Source organism: Stegodyphus dumicola, chromosome 1 (assembly GCF_044657685.1).
Source record: "Stegodyphus dumicola isolate Sdum_Otavi_A_Nest chromosome 1, ASM4465768v1".
Classification (NCBI taxonomy): domain Eukaryota; kingdom Metazoa; phylum Arthropoda; class Arachnida; order Araneae; family Eresidae; genus Stegodyphus; species Stegodyphus dumicola.
The window spans coordinates 275163030-275181949 of record NC_140768.1 but is presented as its reverse complement, the minus strand read 5'-3'; the positions used below and the strand labels follow the sequence as shown (position 1 = coordinate 275181949).

The window sequence follows — 18920 nt, the reverse complement described above, 5'->3', positions numbered from 1 at the left end:
GCATTGTGCATAGGCTGGTATCACCTTTGATTCAACTGAAATTCCTATACAGGCATTTAAATAAAGTTTTAAATGTACCTCACAATATCCATGATTTTGTGAACAAAGCTATTCTACTCGCGTTTCATAAAACATATTTCAGAAATATGTACGTTAAACATCTGGCATTAAATAAATTATTCTTTTCATAAACAACGGGCAATGATGAGGTACTAACGCTTTCTACCCTTCAAGGCAATGAAATTTAACGTACTACATAGATAAATATTTTACAGAATGGCCTTTTTACACAAGGTAATTATATTTTTCAGAATGGCGAATGTAGGAAATTAAATACCAAATGATGTTGCATATCTCACAGGATTCTTTCCGTCATGTTCATAAAAAATGGTAACAATATGTTTTATTTCTGTATGCATTTTGATATTGCGATGACAAAATTATCTGTTAATATAATGTAGCTGAAAATCTTTTTTTTGTCGAATGAATTTTGATAAAAATGTCACTATAATAATAAGTTCAATTCGACCTTGTTCGGCGTTAAAAAGATTAAATGCTTTGAAAACAAATGAACGACACAGCAAGCGCAAAGATGAAATCTCTTTAAATATACACAGTATTTTTCATTTAATGCAATAAATGTTAAAAGTGATAGAACTCCCGGAAACAAATACTTTTCTTCATAGAATGTAAGTCACAAATGCAGTGATCACGCATTAGAGATTAAATTCCATTTCGGCACACACACACACACAAACCGACGGAAGGAGAAGGCTGAAGAAGAATTAAATATCTAAACAAAGCGTTAATGATTATAAATAAATATTAATAACTGTTTGAGATTATCAATTAACACAGTCGAAACTGCATACATTATAGAATAGTACTGTAGAGTCATTAGGGTTTTTTTGAAGTAAGAGACGTGAAAAATATGCAGTGCCCTCGCCGGGACTCGAACTTTGGACATCTTGAAGACGCGTCCAGTGTCTTATTGTTACACCCCGAAGGCATGCTGGAAGCAGGGAGAAAGTGCCTTGTAGTACAATGAACAGGAAGTAACGAATGAAATCATCATATTTACAAACAATAGTAACTATTGAAATGAAGTACACTTACAGAAGCTGTTAAAAATTGCGTTTGCCACGCTTTATGCAATTCTTAGATCGTTCGACGTAAAGATTCTTGTGCGGTCTGCGAAATATCAAGCATATCGGGGACTTTTGCAGCAACTACTAAAAACCTGCAAATAAGATCTTCAGCCTGCTAATTTAGTCGCTTGGAAATGTCGTATACAGGTCAGCACGTATGAACCGTACTGTAATGTTGTGGCGCAACATAATGGAACCATATTTTTCAGCGGATGGCTAGAGGTATATATTTAAAACAGTTCTGGGAGGAATATCTGGTAAGTCTCAGCCAAAGTTTCTAGTAAGAGGCACAGGCCAGTAAGGTAGACGTTAAAATTATCCATGTACACATTCACTGTGAAAAATCATAATTACAGGTCCAAGCTGAAACAAGGTCTGCACTTGTGCATCCATCTAGTCATACTGGATATCACCAAGCCTTGCGCGTACTGTTAAGCTGCAATCCGGATGAGATTCCGAGTAAGAACTCTACAAGAGGACATTCCGAGAGTTTCTTACCCTTCTTTCCGTACCCTCAGCCACTCCAGATTATTTCGGCTAGCCGTGTATTTTGACTAACCCTTGCTGCAGACGCATTATACGCTTACAAACATCCACGTTTTCTCCTGGATTCAAACTCGGACCCTTCGTTACGACAGCCAGTGACATTGAGTATTATCTCGTCTGCGCAGCAATCATAAGATTACCCACAGATTACATGTGGCCCAAACATGCACAAACGTTGTAACCGATTTTCGCAAGTGAGTTTAAACTCAATGACATTGATTAAACTCTAAATTACTGTTATAAATTACTGAATCATTAAATTCTAAATTACTGTTATAAATTACTGAATCATTAAATTCTAAATTACGGTTATAAATTACTGAATCATTAAATTCTAAATTACTGTTCTGTGATGCAATTTAGTTGATTTTCATTTCTAATGATAATTTAACTTTCGTTATTTACAATATGTACTTTCTATTTTGATTTACATACGCAAATGAACATATTTTCCTCAAATTGTTTAGAAATAGAATTTCTAATGTTATTTTCCCCCTGATAATTATATTATGTGTTATTCCTCTCTCCTGCGTTTTTAAGTGCCTTTTGATTTAGTTAACCGTGGAAGTCATGTAATTGGGTATTAACTGTATTATGATTATATTTGAACTTTTTTTCCTATTCCAGAGGGGCATATCAATGCAAGGTGGCCGAAAGGTCAGCTGTGGAGTTACTGCACGTAAGAAATATATATAGAACTGCATATTGAGCAGCTTTCAAATTTAAGGATACGATCAGTACCAGGAAACAGAACTCCACCACGAATCATTTCTCCCATAATGCATCCGACGGACCAGATATCCACTAAAAAAAGAAGGGAAAGATAGATTAAAATTAAGAATTTCATTGCTCAGAAATATATTTAAATAACATATGCTGGGTAAACGTTCTGTTTAAATGAATAAAGTTCATAGTGCATTAAATAAAGTAAGCAAATTATTCTGTTATAAGTACATAGAGATAATGTTTTATACTTTTAGGTGACAGAATTGTTACCTAATTGACCTAAAGTCAATTATGTCTTTGCCGGTATTCGAGCTACGGACCTTTCATTTATAGCTTGGAGTATCAATAACTAGGGAAATGAATGAGACCCAGTCGATCAAATCCATGTGATGACAGTTCCACATATTTTAGTTCGGGAGCTATCATAGAAACCAATATATATGAAGATAGGAAATGTGAAAATTCAATCACATTTTAGACGAAATATGATTCACTGATCTTCAAATTGCCAGCTATATATGTTAAACACTTAAGCCATGAAAGTATGCACAAAGAAACACGATAACTGTTTGCAAATAATATTCAAGTAATTATTCAAATGCTATACGTTTGTTGTCGTTTTAAAACGAGTGGACCCGTTAAGTAAAGCTCTCTCGTTTATATATACGATTTGTGTATTTGACTCTCTTTTATAATAACAGGAATTATACAAAAATTATACAAAAATGCAACATTAGTTTGGCCAACAATGTCGCCAATTGGTCGCCAAAACCGCCGTTAGCTTTGCGATATCTCTCTAAATTACCGAGATACCCATTTACTCAAAGTTAAATGCACTTGCCCCTGTATTCTTAGTTTTTCAGCATAGCTTCTTTTCAGATTGTTCATGTTACAAAAGAAATACAACAATTTTACTTAAAATTCTACTAAAATTACTTACCTAAGTACAAAATTCGTAACAGTATTATTTATTATTGTAAAACGAAATTAAATACACATATTAATTGATTAAACATTGATTGAAATTTCATAAAAGTTCTGTAAATACCTATACAGGGTGTCTCAAAAAATGTACTCACACTTTGACTGTCGTTAACATGCTGCCTTTTTGAGTTGCAGGTGTAATTAATTTATCACAGCATGGCAGGAAATCAACTTAGCTTAGAAGAGAGGAAGTTCGTTCTGAAATGTTATTGGAAGACCGAAAACGCCATTGAAGTGCAAAGACGATATAGAAGGGAATATGCTGTAGAGACATTAGGATTTTTTGGAAGCAGGAGAGATGAAAAATATTTAATCGCCTTCGCCGGGAATCAAATCATAGACCTATGAAATACTGGCTCAGTGTGCTGCCCACTACACCACGAAGGCACGCTAGGAAGGCGGGAGAAATACCTTATAAAGCAAAACCGCTACTAACGTGCCGGACCATTGCTCAAATCAGAGACAAGTTTCAAGCAGATGGAATCGTCCCGAACGTCAACATGAAACGTTCTGGACAACAACGGTCATACACGAGCCCTGGAAAAGAAGAGCAGGTGTAGGAAACACTCCTTCAATCGCTACAAAAATCTCTTTGACAAACTGTTCGGAAAACCCACATCTCAAGAGATAGCGTCTATCGCACCATGAAGCGTCTGCAATGGAAATGCTACATTCCAACACTAATCCATGCTATCAACGAAGATGATCCTGACAGGAGAGTTCGATTCTGTGAATGGTACCTGACAAAATCTGCAGAAGATGCAGGGTTTTCACAAAAATTGTGCGGAGCGACGAGGCATCCTTTAAATTAAATGGCGCCATAATTGCACGTACTGGGTTCCTGTAAATCCTCATATAACACTTGAACACTATGTTAACTTACCAGGAGTAACAGTGTGGTTCGGATATTCGTATTGGGCATCATAGGACCGTCTGTTTAACGGACCTGTCACTGTTGAGACTTACCTCAACTTGCTTCAGGAGTTTGTCGGTCCACAAATTCCAGAGATGTTTGGTGATGACCAAGAGATTTACTTTCAGCAAGATGGAGCACCTCAACACTACCAACGCGATGTACGAGCTCACCTCGATGCAGCTTTTCCAGGCAGATGGATTGGACGAAGGGATACCACTGAATACCCTGCGCGTTCTCCAGACCTCACGCTCATGGACTTCTTTTTGTGTGGAAAAGTTTATCGCACCAAACCAAGAAAAATTAATGCATTGAAATTGGAAATTGAAAGACAATGTCACGATATTCCTTATGACCTGTTTCGTGACGTTTGCGAATCCCTTGGTGCGCGTTATCAGCGTTTTCTGGGCAATGATGGTCATCAATTTAAACATTCGCGACATGATTCCTTTATTATATTTGTCTTCTTTATTCGAAGCCCTTCCATATTTCACTCTTATAATTCTACTAAACTCTCGACCTTCCATTTCAGAAATAAAGTTTTTCTCGTCATTCGAAGTGTGAGTACATTTTTTTGAGACACCCTGTAGTTGATTAAGACAGTTCAGATGAAAAAAATTTATAAGAAACATCCTGCTGAAAATCAATAATGGAAAGGAATTATGCCATTTCAGTTTCATTAATTCAATAAATTTCCTTTACTGCTGAGAAATATTTTCCTTAGTAAGTGCTAAGAGTCAAAAATAGTTAGATTGGGTAATATAACCACGAGACAAGACAAGGAAATGTGATAAAAAATCAGAAGAAGAGAGTTTACATTAAAGGCTCCGAGCACTTTGCCATAATCAAACAACACACAGATTAGGTAACAACCGTCGCCATGAAATATTACATTTGCGTCCATAACATAGTAGTTGGAGAACCTGCTGTTTCAAAATTTTTTCCGTTGCATACAAAGCTATGCCCCTTTCTCTCAAACATGACTTTCCTCCTTTTTCAAAGCAATCTCAGCACAACTAAACGTATTTCATACGTAATATTTCCATTTTGTATTGTTATACTTCACAAGAGGAAAACTAACCGAAATTTATAGGAGATACTAGTTGCAATGATCATTTTACTACACTGATGGAATGTGCAGGCAGGTTACTGATGGAATGTGCAGGCGACCGTCATAGGGCGTTTTAAATGGACTCCCTTATCCTCTACTTTACGACAGTTAATTTTACTCTACTTTGCTTTAACGAAAGACATAATCAAGCATACTGGGGTATTTCAATCTTTTCACATCTGACAACAGCACAAGACCAAGATAAATTCCGACTTTCATGGTGGATAGGCAGACATAAAAAACTGCATTCTGAGATACCGATGGATAAGTTTTCATTGTTGTTTACTGTATCTTAGTAAATATTCTTTACAAATTAAACTCCAACAACAAAGCTTGTGGTTGTGATTTCAAGTACCATCGTCAAAATCACCACTTTAAAGTCTTCCAATTTATTCACTGACTTCCCAAGTTAGGGAGGTGAAAGCGAACATAAGTTATTTCTGCGTTATTAATCATATTAGTTTTTGTTTCAATGTTGTTTTAATTTATAAACGTTATCCAGTGTTAGCAAATTTAAAATTATTTTTATCTATCGTCTTTAGGCTGAAAAACGTTCCAGGCGTATAATATAGAATTTCCGAATTTACTACGAACCGTAGAAGTTCAGTCAGTCTGAACTGTTGGAATTCCAGTTGTGTAGTTTCTTTTAGTGGATTGCAACATTGAGAGAATAACAAATTCAATTGAGAAACAATAAAAAGTTGTAAGTCTCTTCCGTTTGGAAATTCATCTAAATTTTAGGCAACAGTTGTTTATTCCGTTTACAGTAAAAAGACAGGACTGTCGCTTTCTGATACCGTTTGGAAGGTATTTTTTCTGATCACCTGGTAAAGTTGAAAATATTTTCCTATTTAACTTGATGATAACTAGTGCATCGTTCTACGCCATTTTAGATTCCAAGAAATGCTCTACATTCATGAAGTAGAAAGTACACCCAGACCACTTCGGCTCATTTCAATTTTAGTAGCAAGAGATGGCTACGAAATTATAGTATGCACTATAATTAATTTTATAAAAATATGAACTATTTTATAGCTGTTTTCACACTTCTTATTTTTAGGGACACAACATGAAGACTATAAATGTTTGCCTATTAACATATTGACAAACTTATAACAGATTTATGATAATTTTGAGGTAATAGGTAATAAAATAGGCTAGCACTTACATATATATTTTGCCCTTGTGATATATCTAATTATTTCATTTCTTTTCTATTTCTAGGTTACGGAGTTTGCCTGCTCGGTTTTTAACTGCTGCAAATTTTCATAAAAGTTTTCAGTATATTTACAGAACCAAAATTGCATATACATGCAGACTCAGCTAATAAGCATCCAATGTTTCGGCACACCCGATAATACATTCCTATTCTTTCAATACTACAGATTACACTTTCTATATAGTTTGTTTATATACTTATTATATACTTATAAATACAGATTGAGATCCCATTCTTTGCCTTCATATATTAAGTTAAGAGTTTATATTTTGCAATAGATGGCAAGAAAATCTTAAAACATATCTTACCGTTGTCCTTGTATCCCATGCCTAGGATGACTTCAGGTGCTCTGTAATATCTCGTGACAACGTAAGGCGTCATCATGAAAGTTGTACCAGCTGTTCGCGCCAATCCAAAGTCCAGAATCTTGAGTGTGCAATCTGATTTGACAACGATATTGCTGGGTTTGAGGTCCTGAAAAAAAAATCAGAGAGCGAAAAGCTAAATAAAAATGGTGATGAAACATGTTAATAATCGGACACAATTTACGGATACATGAAAAACTGCGTATATCTTCAATGCTTAGTTATTACGAAATGAATTTCGTACTACGTTTTGCTTACCTTTATTTGAGTCATGCGATGACTTTGATTGACTGAACTGAGTGTTTTATTGTTTACTGATGATAAATTTAACTAACAAGATTATGGTTAAGCTGTTTTTGAAAGCTATGTCATCGTTTCACATTTCTTCTCACTGCCCAATACGTGTTAGAAATTCAATTAATTAAGAGATAATTTAGCTTAATATACAGATAAGAAAAAAGGTAATTTAAGACAAATAGCATGCCGTTTGATGTCAAACATAAATGTTGGCGCGAAATATAGAGAATGATGAGAATGGCAACGATAATAACATATATACCGTTCGTAAAAATGTCCTCTCTATTAAATCAATATTTTGAAAGGATTATTTTAACGATCGACCAAATGAGCTCTTTAAATTTAGTATGATTTATCAGTAGAAATTATCAATAGACATGGACCAAGTGGAATAGCGAAACATTTTGTAAGATACTAGATGAATATGCATCTAGACCATGGGAACAATATATACCTTCTGTACACTTGAAAAGTGAAAACGAGTGTAATATTAGGTTGACAAGAAAGTAATTTCAGTTTACACAAATAGATAGCATTATGCGTATTTTGTAATATATCTGGCAATCTTATAATTTTTCTTCTTCTGAGATTTGGCACTTTTAGATTGCTATAGAAACAAATTCTGTGTAATTTTTATTTACTACTGGTTAGCTTATGGTCACCTTTAACATGGGGGACAAAAATAAACATTTTCGACTATTTTACTTTTTTATTGTCATAAAGACAAGAAAGCAGCTGAGGCTCACAAAGGGAAATGTGAAGCTTATGGTGCTGATTGCTTAACAGAACACATGTGTCAGGATTTGATTAAAGATTTTCGTGTTGGAGACTTTTCCCTTGAAGATGACCGTGTTCTGGACGAACTTCTGAAGTACATGAGGACAAAATTAAAGCCATAATTGAATCGAATCGTCATGTAACTGTGGGAAAGACTGCGACGAGGTTAAAAAACAACAACAACTGTAACAGACAACGATACTTAAAATCACATAAGATGTCTTGGACTCGTGAAGAAGCTCGATATCCGAGTGCCTAATGAATTGAAATTCACCTAACCCAACGAATCAATATTTGCGATACGCATATTAAACGTTATGCAATCGTCCCTTTCTCCAACGAATTATCACTGGTGATGAGAACCGGATCAGATACGACAACATCATGGTCCAAGCATGACGAATTAGCAAAATTCACATAGAAAGCTAAACTGCATCAAAAAATATGTCAGTTTGATGGAATTACAAAGGTATTGTATATTTTGAACTCCTTCCAAGCAATCAAACGATAAACTCAGATGCTTTCTGCCAAATTATGAAAACAAATTATGAAACTGGAGGAAGGAATCAAAGAGAAGAGACCAAAATAAATCGCAAAGAAATCGTGTTCCACCACGTCAGTGCGAACCCTCACACATTTTTATCAACACGTAGAAAACTGTTGGAACTTGGGGTTAGGAAGTGATGTCGCATCCCCCATATAACCCCGAACTTGCACCATTGGATTATCATGACCTCAAATCGCATTTGTATTAGTTTTTTGATGATAAAGAGCAGAATCTGTATGAGCGTGGAATCATGAATTTATCAGAAAAAGTCGTCGAACAGAATAGAAGGTATTTGGCTAATTAAAATTAATTTTCAGTATGGAAAAATACCAGTTTTATTTCACATTAAAAAACCGAAATTAATTCCTTGGCGAGACGCTAAATTTTATTAAAATGTTTAACGTTTTCTATTAGATATACGATGAATTAAATGCATTTTTATTTAAATTAATCAGATTAAAAAGTAAAAATAAATACAATATTTTTAAAGACTACATTTATTGCTTTTAAATAGCGTAGTTTGTTAATTAATAACAGACAGATTAAATATGAAAGAATAATATTTTACGTTTTTTTCCAATGGCAACAGATTCGAATGAAAAGTGAAGCAACACATTAAAGTGGAAGAAAGCAAAATCGTGTTTCGAGACCCTTTTGCGCTAAAAGAGGACAAATACCAAAGTTCACAAATAAGAGATAAAATTATATCAATCAACAGTTGTACAACAGTTCATACCTAGCTGCAATTGATAGTCTGTCAGTGAGAGCTCTAGACGCCATAAAATTAAATAAACTGAACAGGTAAAAGAAAACGACAACGTGAACCTTCGGATAAGCATCCAACCCGTAAAATTTCTTTTCGCAGCACTATCTTTCAATGCAGTGTCATTTCTGAGCATCCAACCCGTAAAATTTCTTTTCGCAGCACTATCTTTCAATGCAGTGTCATTTCTGAGCATCCAACCCGTAAAATTTCTTTTCGCAGCACTATCTTTCAATGCAGTGTCATTTCTGAGCATCCAACCCGTAAAATTTCTTTTCGCAGCACTATCTTTCAATGCAGTGTCATTTCTGAGCATCCAACCCGTAAAATTTCTTTTCGCAGCACTATCTTTCAATGCAGTGTCATTTCTGAGCTCTAGTAGCAGTAAAATACAATTTTATTTTATAGTTTTCTGAAGATATCTTGGAAAAATTTAATTACGAGTCTTCATCATTTGGCAACTGCAAAATAGCACAATCCGTACAGACTTTTTTTAAATAGAACTTCTATAAAAAAACAACTGAAAATGTTGACGACAAAATTGCTAGATCGATGCTCATTTCATTTCTCCCACTTATTCGTAGTGACGTCACTGCACAGCTACTTGCGGAGTGAAATAAACAGGCTACTACATTTGGAGCTTGATTATAACTTGCGCTCATTAACCGAGAAGTCCCAAAAAAGTTTATTTAAATTCATACTGCATTCCTAATTTTTTGATGTACTCTTTTACTAAAGCAAATTTTTAGTGAATCTTAGACTTTTTGGATATACGATATACTTCTCTGAATATTCGGGATCTTGCTGCATAATGATATGGATTTTCGGTGTCCGCTGAAATCATTGCGGTAAAGACATCGCGGACGAAAACGTTGCGCAGAACACAAAGCAAGGTAAAAACGTCGTAGTGCAAAACATTGTTGGAGAAAACAAAGCAAATAGAAAACATCACAGTTGTCAGTCAACAGTTGTACAACAATTCATTTCTAGTTGCAATTGATATTCTATCAGTGAGAGCTCTAGACACCATAAATCGTGGTACAAAATATCGTTGTCGAAAATAAAGCGGTTAAAAAACTTCGCAGTTTAAAAACATCGTCGACGAAAATATCGTGGTAAAACATAAAGCATTTATAAATCATTACAAGAAGTTAATATAGTAAACATAAGTTTTTCAGGGTTTAGAAGCTGTAAATGTATATTCGTATAATTTGTGAGCGCAAGGAGGAAAGAGGAATATTTTTACTTTTACATTTCCGATTTTTCAATTAACTAATAATTTTTTTGCTAAAAACGTAATAAAGAGATTTAAGCATTTAAAAACAGAAAACGAATAGAAAATCAATGAAACAAATGGCAATTAATAGAGTTATGAACTTAGTTAATAATTTATTTTAACTAACAAATGCTATATGTACTAAATACATTCTTTACAAAGTTTTACTGGTAAATTTTCATGAAAAATATAGTTTATAAAGGAATACCAAAAGGTTGATAAGTAACTGCATACGGTAAAGATTTTAATATTAAATCCATTAAAACAGGAAAAAGTGTCAAAAGTACACAAATTTACAGTATTATTTAAGTTGTTCAATTTCTTTTATAAGTAAATTAAAATGCGGCTGGGATTATTACTTCATTTTCCTTTCAGAATATTATGTACGAGTACTGCATATTACCGAAGTATTCCAAGCCGGAAACCTACAAATTTAATCTGCTTCAGATTTAAAACACTAGACGTGCTCAGGGCCCGATTTACACAACTGAAAGTCCGGAGCAAAATCTTCTCCCACTAGTTCTTTTCAAATTCCTCCTCCACTATTGTTTAAACGAAATGGGTATCACTAATGCGAGTTATAAAAATTATTTTTTGAAATAATGTAGTATTTCAGTATTTTAAGATTTTGAGCTCTTTAAAGAAAAAGCATATCACCTTTCTCTATGCTTTATTGCCACCATTTCATGTTATTATGTGTTGTGTAAAATATGAGCGTATACATTTTAATCCAAGACCTTTTTTTCCTTCGAAAAATCTGCGATAAAAGAAACTAAAGAATTTTTATCGACTTTATTACAAATCATAACAATATAAATAAACTCAAATAATGCTATTAAGAGTTTCCCAATTTCATAATTATGTAGTATATGACTACGCTTATGCTAATAAAGAGATCCTCATAGCTCTATATAGTGATCACACAATAAAAACGACTATGCAAGTTAGTATTACAAATCCAAGCTTTATAAACCCTCTCAATGTTTCCAATGAGACACAAAAAATAAAATGCAAAATTTTTAATTTTGTTTCTGCATCTAATTTTATAATTTTAAAATACAGAACCCAAACACTTTATTTAAAATTGTATATATGTTTATTCAAGAAGAATTTGGAAATGCGAAGGTCGGGACACATGTTTCCCTTACCATTGTGCAGATCTGGCCCTGGATATGCATATAACACTTCAATCGAAATGAAACTATTTGATGATTAAAAACATTTCTCACCCTGTGGATAATGCCAGCAGAATGGAGATGCTTGATGCCGCACAGCATTTGGTAGAGTAGGTAAGACATTCTTTCGTGGTCCAAGTCCATTTGTATCACCTGGCATAGGTTGGCGTCCATCAGTTCCATTACTAAATATCTGCATATAATCTCAGAATAAAAGTTCTGACAATTTATTGCTGATACATAATAACTCTGCAAAATTTATTTTAAATGTAAATTGATTGGTATTACAGCTGGAGTCATCACTAGTCTTGCTGTCAAAATACCCTCATGTCCATAAATTAAGGATAATGCAAAATCAGGCAAAGGAAGATTTAGAAGCAAAACAAATTTGACTTGTTTATTAAACAAAAGCTTATTTATTAAACAAAAGGTAAAGAGCAAAAAAATATGCTTTATGTTTGATATTAAAAAAAAGTAGCGATTTTTTCTCCCTGGAGCAAATTACAAAAAAAAAAAAAAAAAAAAAAAAAAAAAAAAAAAAAAAAAAAAAATTTTACAAAAAACCAATATTACATAATTGGTATGATTGCTAATACATTGTATGTCTCGCAGACAATGCAATACAGTCCGTACAACGCCTAGGCATGCTGAGTATCAAATTATCGATCTGATCTTGGGGGATATTACACCACTCAAAAAGCAATGCTCTCGAAGTTCCCGTAGACATGTAGGAGGAGGTTGACGGGCTGCAACTCGTCGGCCAAGCATGTCTCACACGTGCTCTACTGGATTCCGGTAAGTCCGGTGAGAATGCTGGCCAGTCCATACGGGTGATATCCTCCGACTAAAGGCATTCGCTTACGATGTTTGCACTGTGAGATCGGGCGTTGTCATCGATAAACACAAACTGTGCGCCCATGGGGCGCCCCGAAACAAACGTACATGTTGTACCAGAATGACGTCTCGCTAGATTTGGCTTGTCATGGTTCCAATTTCAACATGCAGGTCAGTTCTGGAACCCAGAATAATTCCACCCCAAACGAGCACTCCTGCACCACCGTAACGGTGTCGTTCGATGATGTTTTCTTGGTGTTAACGGGTACCTGGAGCTCTCCATATGAAAGTCCGGAGAGAATCAGACTGCAAGCTAAACCTGGACTCGTCGGAAAACATCGCACAAGCCCACTGTTGCGGCGTCCACAATGCATGCTCTCTACTCCAGGCTAACCTCAGGCGACTGTGCGTTGCAGTAAGTGGAACGCATCTGACAGGTCTACGAGCATATAGACCAATTTGTCCTAAGCGTCTGTACACGGTCTGCCTTGAAATTGTCATACCAGTGGCTGAAGAGAGATGACGAGACAGGTCTGAGGCTGTGCTCCACCTGTTTCGTTTGGCAGTAACTGCCAAATATTCGGCGTTGTAACTCTGGGGCGACCTGTGCTGTAATGTCTACTCACATTACCATCATCTTGGAATCGTTGCCAAAGCCTTGAGTTGATACTCTGGGCAATTCCAAGTTCGTCTGATACTTCCAGTTGGGTACGCCCACATTTCAGACGGCCGATAATTCTACCACGTAAAAAATCATCCAAATGCGTCCTTTGTGTCATAACTCTTCGGTTATTGCACTGAAATGCTTATAAAGCGTCTGCGAACAATTTTCCTTCTTTGCCTGTATTCCTTATATGTCACTCTCTTACACTCTCGTCATTGTGACGTACCATCGGTGTCATTTGGTTACTTCCTGAAATTTGCATATGATTCTTGAATATGTGTGTAGTGATTTTACAGGTGATATATTTATTTTAGAGTTCGATTTCCGCGTGACTCCGAATTATCCTTAATTTACGGACATGAGTGTAATAACATTGCTATCGAAGTATCAAGTTCATTATCTCGATTTATCACAGTTAACAAGGTGTGTTCCAGGCGGATATTCCCAGACAATTGCTTTTTTCCCCCCATTCTACGCAGGAACATCATATTTTGCTCTTATATCAATGAGACGTGGAAAATGGTAATTCAAATTGCTACATCACAAAAGTAAGCACTTAGTAGAATCATATTTATTATACATATACATTTTAATGGAAGGATCAAATAATTAAAATTTCAGATAATTTTGAGGTACAAAACACGCGCAAATCAATGCAGCAGAGCAAGGGATGTCACCTGTGAATATATGTCAATCTAACGTGCCTAAAGTGTAAATATAAAGCGGTGTGCAGTAGTTGAGTTTCACTCAATGTTGTGAATATGTTTTAGAGAAAGTTTCAGTTCGTGACGATCGAGAAGAAAGTATTATGTTATTATGAGTATTAGCAATGTCATTAGAGTAAAGTATGTATTAGTTTTACTTCATTCTAACGAAATACCATTGTGTAGTCATCATGAATAATTCAAGAAGAGATACCGAATTGCTAGAGAGAATAGTTAGTATCAGCGAAGATTGCTGTGGTAACTCTGCTAACGATAGAAAATTACGATAACGTTTTTTACATCGAATAAAAAAAACTACTTATTCGTCAAACTGATGGTTATCGTTAGGTATAGTATTAAGACTGTGTTTTTAATCAAACTAATTTATTTTTGAAGAAAATGGGTATTTCCTATATCTTCAATCTGACCGGTGTCTGTAAGTGTAGGTATACAAAAATGTCCGTAAACCTAGTATTAAGAATGTATAAAGTGCGTCTTTAAAGTTACAGGCCTAAGTTTGTACAAAATAAAAATTGGAGAAAACAACGTTCTCATTTCTTTGTTTTTAATATACAGCCCTTCTAAGTCTAAATAACGTACGGCTTATTCATACAGTTGCTTGATTCCTTTGTAGAACTATCTTTCGGCATGCTGTTCCAATCTCTGGTAGCGGTTTCTAAATCTCTTCAGTGCTATTTGAACAATTGTTTTCATGCCAGACGCTTTGTTTAATAGCCATTAGCCTTGCGCCACTACAAGGGCCGGAAATGGTGGTCATTTCATTATGGAAGCACCTAATAGGTGGCCTCTCATGAAGGAACGGACAGTTACAACCATGCCATCTCCGGGATTCGAACCCGGGCTCATCGCTACGTTAGTCATTGTCACTAATCACTAAACTAGATGGGCGGCATGCTATTTGAACAAAGACTTTTGGATTCAGAGTTCAGTTTAAGGAAGAGAACCTACCATACTGGTTCCAAATGTGGTGAATAAGGGGTTAACTGAGAATAATGATATTTTCATTTTCTAGAAACCGCTTGACGAGAACGGAATTCTGTGATGGCGTATAAAATTTAGTTATTCGATTGAGATTTTAATGGCTTAATGCTCTGAGTTCTTTTATTACGGCTTTATAAAATACTGAATTACGTATTCTTCGGGAGCATGGATTTTTATGAATTTTTCCTTTCCACTCAGGAAACAAACACGGTTTTTATTTGAGATTTTCGAAACTGTTGTATGTATATTTCTCAATCCAACCAGATTATAGCCTTTTGTTTAAGGATCCTAGGCAAAGGATACAGCTTTTATCTCCAACCACAATTTCTTTGGAAAAATGAGCATTAATGGTCTTTTAATGAAATTATTACATAAAGAAATTCGGTTCCCTTCCTGCTGTAAGTTCTTGTGAGACAAAACGAGAACATATGTTTCTTTTTTCAAGGTATTTCGTCACAATTTTGTGAGCAGTGTCTTTACAAATGTTAAGTTCAGCAGTCAACATTCGAATGGGCATTTAACAGTTTTCGTTAAGAATTGTGGAACGTATTCATTGCTCGCCTGCATTCCAGACTGCAAAGGGCGATCCTTATTTATTTCATCATCATTATCTAGGCGTCCGTCACAAAATCGTACGGAACGAAGAAAAGATATTATAGCGTGCTGAAGCTTTATACCTGTACGAATTCCATAACATTTCAGATGCCTCTGTTGCTATTTTCTCGCTTTGTAGCAAAACGTTATTGTTATTTTTTGCTTAACTTTGGAATACGTGACAGTAGATCATCGCCGGATCAAAGCGAACAATTAACTGAATGGGAAATTCTCCCTACATACAGACGATATTTTATTAAAAGTAAGTTAAGATAATATAGCAATAAATGATGTCGAATATCGTTCGGCATGTTTGCTAGAATTAAAAAGAAAACTGGTCTTAAAACTTTGCATTCTATATATTCTCGACAAGAGTTCTCAGTCTCAATCCTGTCGACAAGATTTGTCATCGCAACGTTTAGCATAAGAGAATACTAAGTGAAATTTCTTAAGTTTTAAATCAAGTTATGAAATTGAAGACTATTTTTTAATCACAATAGTAATTATTATCTCGAGACAAAATATTTAATTGATTTTATTTGTTTTTTACTACATGTCTTAAACTTTTAAATACTGAGGATGAAAATTATAAACAAAAGTGTATTTAAATATATATTTGTCTTTCCAGTGATTGAAAAACTGTTTTATGTGTAACTGTTGAATGTTATGAAAAACTGTTATATGTTTTAAATGCATGATTCAATATTACTAACTATAATTTCTAAAACAAATTATTTATACGAAGAAAGAATGCATTCTGTTGAATTATGTGTATTCGATTATTAGTGCAGGATGAAAAACAATGCTTTGAGATAATAAATGTTGTCCAGTGAATAAAAATTATTTCAAACAGCATAAGTTCTATATTATAACCAAACATAGTAAATTACGTATTATATACAAACAGCAAGTATTTTTAATTAATTGAGTTGCAAAAGATAAAGTTTCTGAAATGCGCATTTATTTATACTTACGTAAGAAATTGTAAAACAGGAGTAACTGAAATGACATTATTTACGTAATTGTTATACGCATATTACTTGTAAGTCAGCCTACAGATAGCAATATAAATTTTAGATCTATAAGCAATAAAATATATAAAAGTTTTCAGATTTACATTAACGTCTTGAAAATCATGATTGCTTAACATGCATAAAATTAGGTATTTGTACATACATCTAAAGTATCAGTCAGCATTTCATTAAATTAAAAATTTTATTTGATTAATTTTCAATAAAATAAAGATAACTTACACATCTTGAAAATCTTCTAGAGTCTTTTGAGGCGTAAAAGCATTTAGAAGACCAATTATCTGAAAAATATAATCATTTGAGCTCAGTTTTTATTTCACTATTATTTATGAAGCTTAATTAATTTTTAAGTTACATTAATTAATCACACAATTATGAATATATATGTATATCAACAATACTAGTTCCTGATAATTTACCCAAGATATCACTTTCACACAGAATACGTAAGTTTCATGCATATTCTTTACACTGTTTCTTGAAATTTTAGAAACATTTAAAAATAATTCTCTCTGCAAAAATACAGAATATACAAATGCATACTAAATAATTTACATTTAAGTAATTTTAGAGTTATAAGTAAATTACATGAATATGTGTTATTTATGAAATTAATGAAGAACATAAACCATTAATGATCGTGATATTCTTTTATGTTGTGCTTAAGGCTAATATTAAAAATATATACATATGTAATTCAAGGATTTTAAGAGAGAAAATTCGTAGAAATATAAATTGACTTTAGTAAGTAACAAGTATGAACATCATCATTATATTATACTATAAAAATTACTTCTTAAAATCATCAGATCTTTATTTTAAATTAATGAACTCTAAAAATTATGAAGCAGGTTACCAGGATGGAATCTTATTTTATCAGTCTCTTAAGAGAAACATTTACGAAATAATATGCTAATGACTTAATATTCTTTAAATACACTAAAATTATGCATTAAATTATTATTAGTATACATTAAAATCTATTCGTTGAGTGTCGTAACAAACATGCCCTTCAGCTTTTGACACTGCTTCGCATTTTGCCAGAAATTACGGGATGAAAAGGATTTGGAAAATGAATGGTTTTTGCTATAAGGCAAAATAGGAAAAATTAAAAGCGCAAGTTCAAAATGACGTAGTAGGCAGAATTTTCTCTTAACTAGTGACGGGGGGGGGGAAAGGAATATGCTATATGGATAAATAATTTAAAAAGTGACGTGTTATTCAAGTGGAAACTTAAGTTCGAATGCATATTATTTCCTCCGCCAAAATAGTTTAAATAAGTTTGCATGCCTATTATTTCAGTTTAAGGAAGGTTTCTTGGCTTGACGAAGCCGAGGAAAAATGTTCGAATTCATACTATTTTCCTCATCGTTTTCAGCCAGAAAATATCTTTCCAACACAGTATTTGACTGATACCTGTAACGAATCTAAAATAATAAAAGAGTTAAACTTCCTTCTCAGGAATTAAAATTTCTGAAGTTGGTGTTTAATGCAAAGAAATTTCTTCACAAGCATGAAAACTATTGCTGATTGCTCAAATTAATATCATTCTGGAAAGTTATCTTATCCCGAAGCAACTGGTTGCTGTAAAGCCTTTTTAAGACAAGGCAAAAACAGGCAAGAAAGTAGATGAAAGCGCGAATTTACGAAATTCACGCTCTTAATCCCTTAGTATATATAAAATTTTAAAGCTGATATTATACAAAACGTTAACTGGGAACCAATACATTTTTAGAGAAAACCTAAACAGTTTAAATTATAAGGTATTTCTCCCGACTTCTCAGCATGTCTTCGTGGTGTGGTGGTCTGCACGCTGGATGCATATTCTAGAGGTCCGCGGTTCGATTCCCGGCGAAGGCGTTGCTCAATTTTCATCTTTCCTGGTTTCAAAAAAATACCTAATGTCTCTACAAAATAAGCGAAGGAAGGATAGATTTGAAAATATTTAATAAATTACGCACTAAAACGTCTTAGTTCTACAGAATAATTTATCAGATTGTGCATGTAAATTTCAAGAAAGATGTCAGCTCATATATCAATCTAAAAGACTTCAGAATATTAGAAATATGTTTGCCAAGAACGGTTATCTTAGTCCAGTTCTAAGACAAGATTGATACTTTGACATAAGCATTTTCTTGCTCAGAAACCCTAACCTAAAAAGGAAATATTTCGTTTTGCGACTAGTGTCTAGATTCTAAGACATAATATTGTAGAGGTTCTACCATAAGTGTCCAGATTTTAAGA

General features: G+C 34.0%; 1 protein-coding gene across 6 annotated transcripts in view; it reads right to left on the bottom strand.

Annotated features, from left to right (window-relative positions):
* LOC118190988 (stress-activated protein kinase JNK-like) overlaps positions 1 to 18920 on the bottom strand; it is a 249078-nt gene that overhangs the window by 68882 nt on the left and 161276 nt on the right. For all 6 annotated transcript variants that reach the window (XM_085807134.1, XM_085807128.1, XM_085807135.1 and 3 more), the window contains exons 4-7: positions 16899 to 16957; positions 11902 to 12040; positions 6956 to 7121; positions 2427 to 2498 (exon numbers count right to left, since the gene is read on the bottom strand). In XM_085807134.1, the coding sequence (XP_085663260.1) occupies positions 2427 to 2498; positions 6956 to 7121; positions 11902 to 12040; positions 16899 to 16957 (436 nt within the window). The remainder of the gene's footprint in view (positions 1 to 2426; positions 2499 to 6955; positions 7122 to 11901; positions 12041 to 16898; positions 16958 to 18920) is intronic.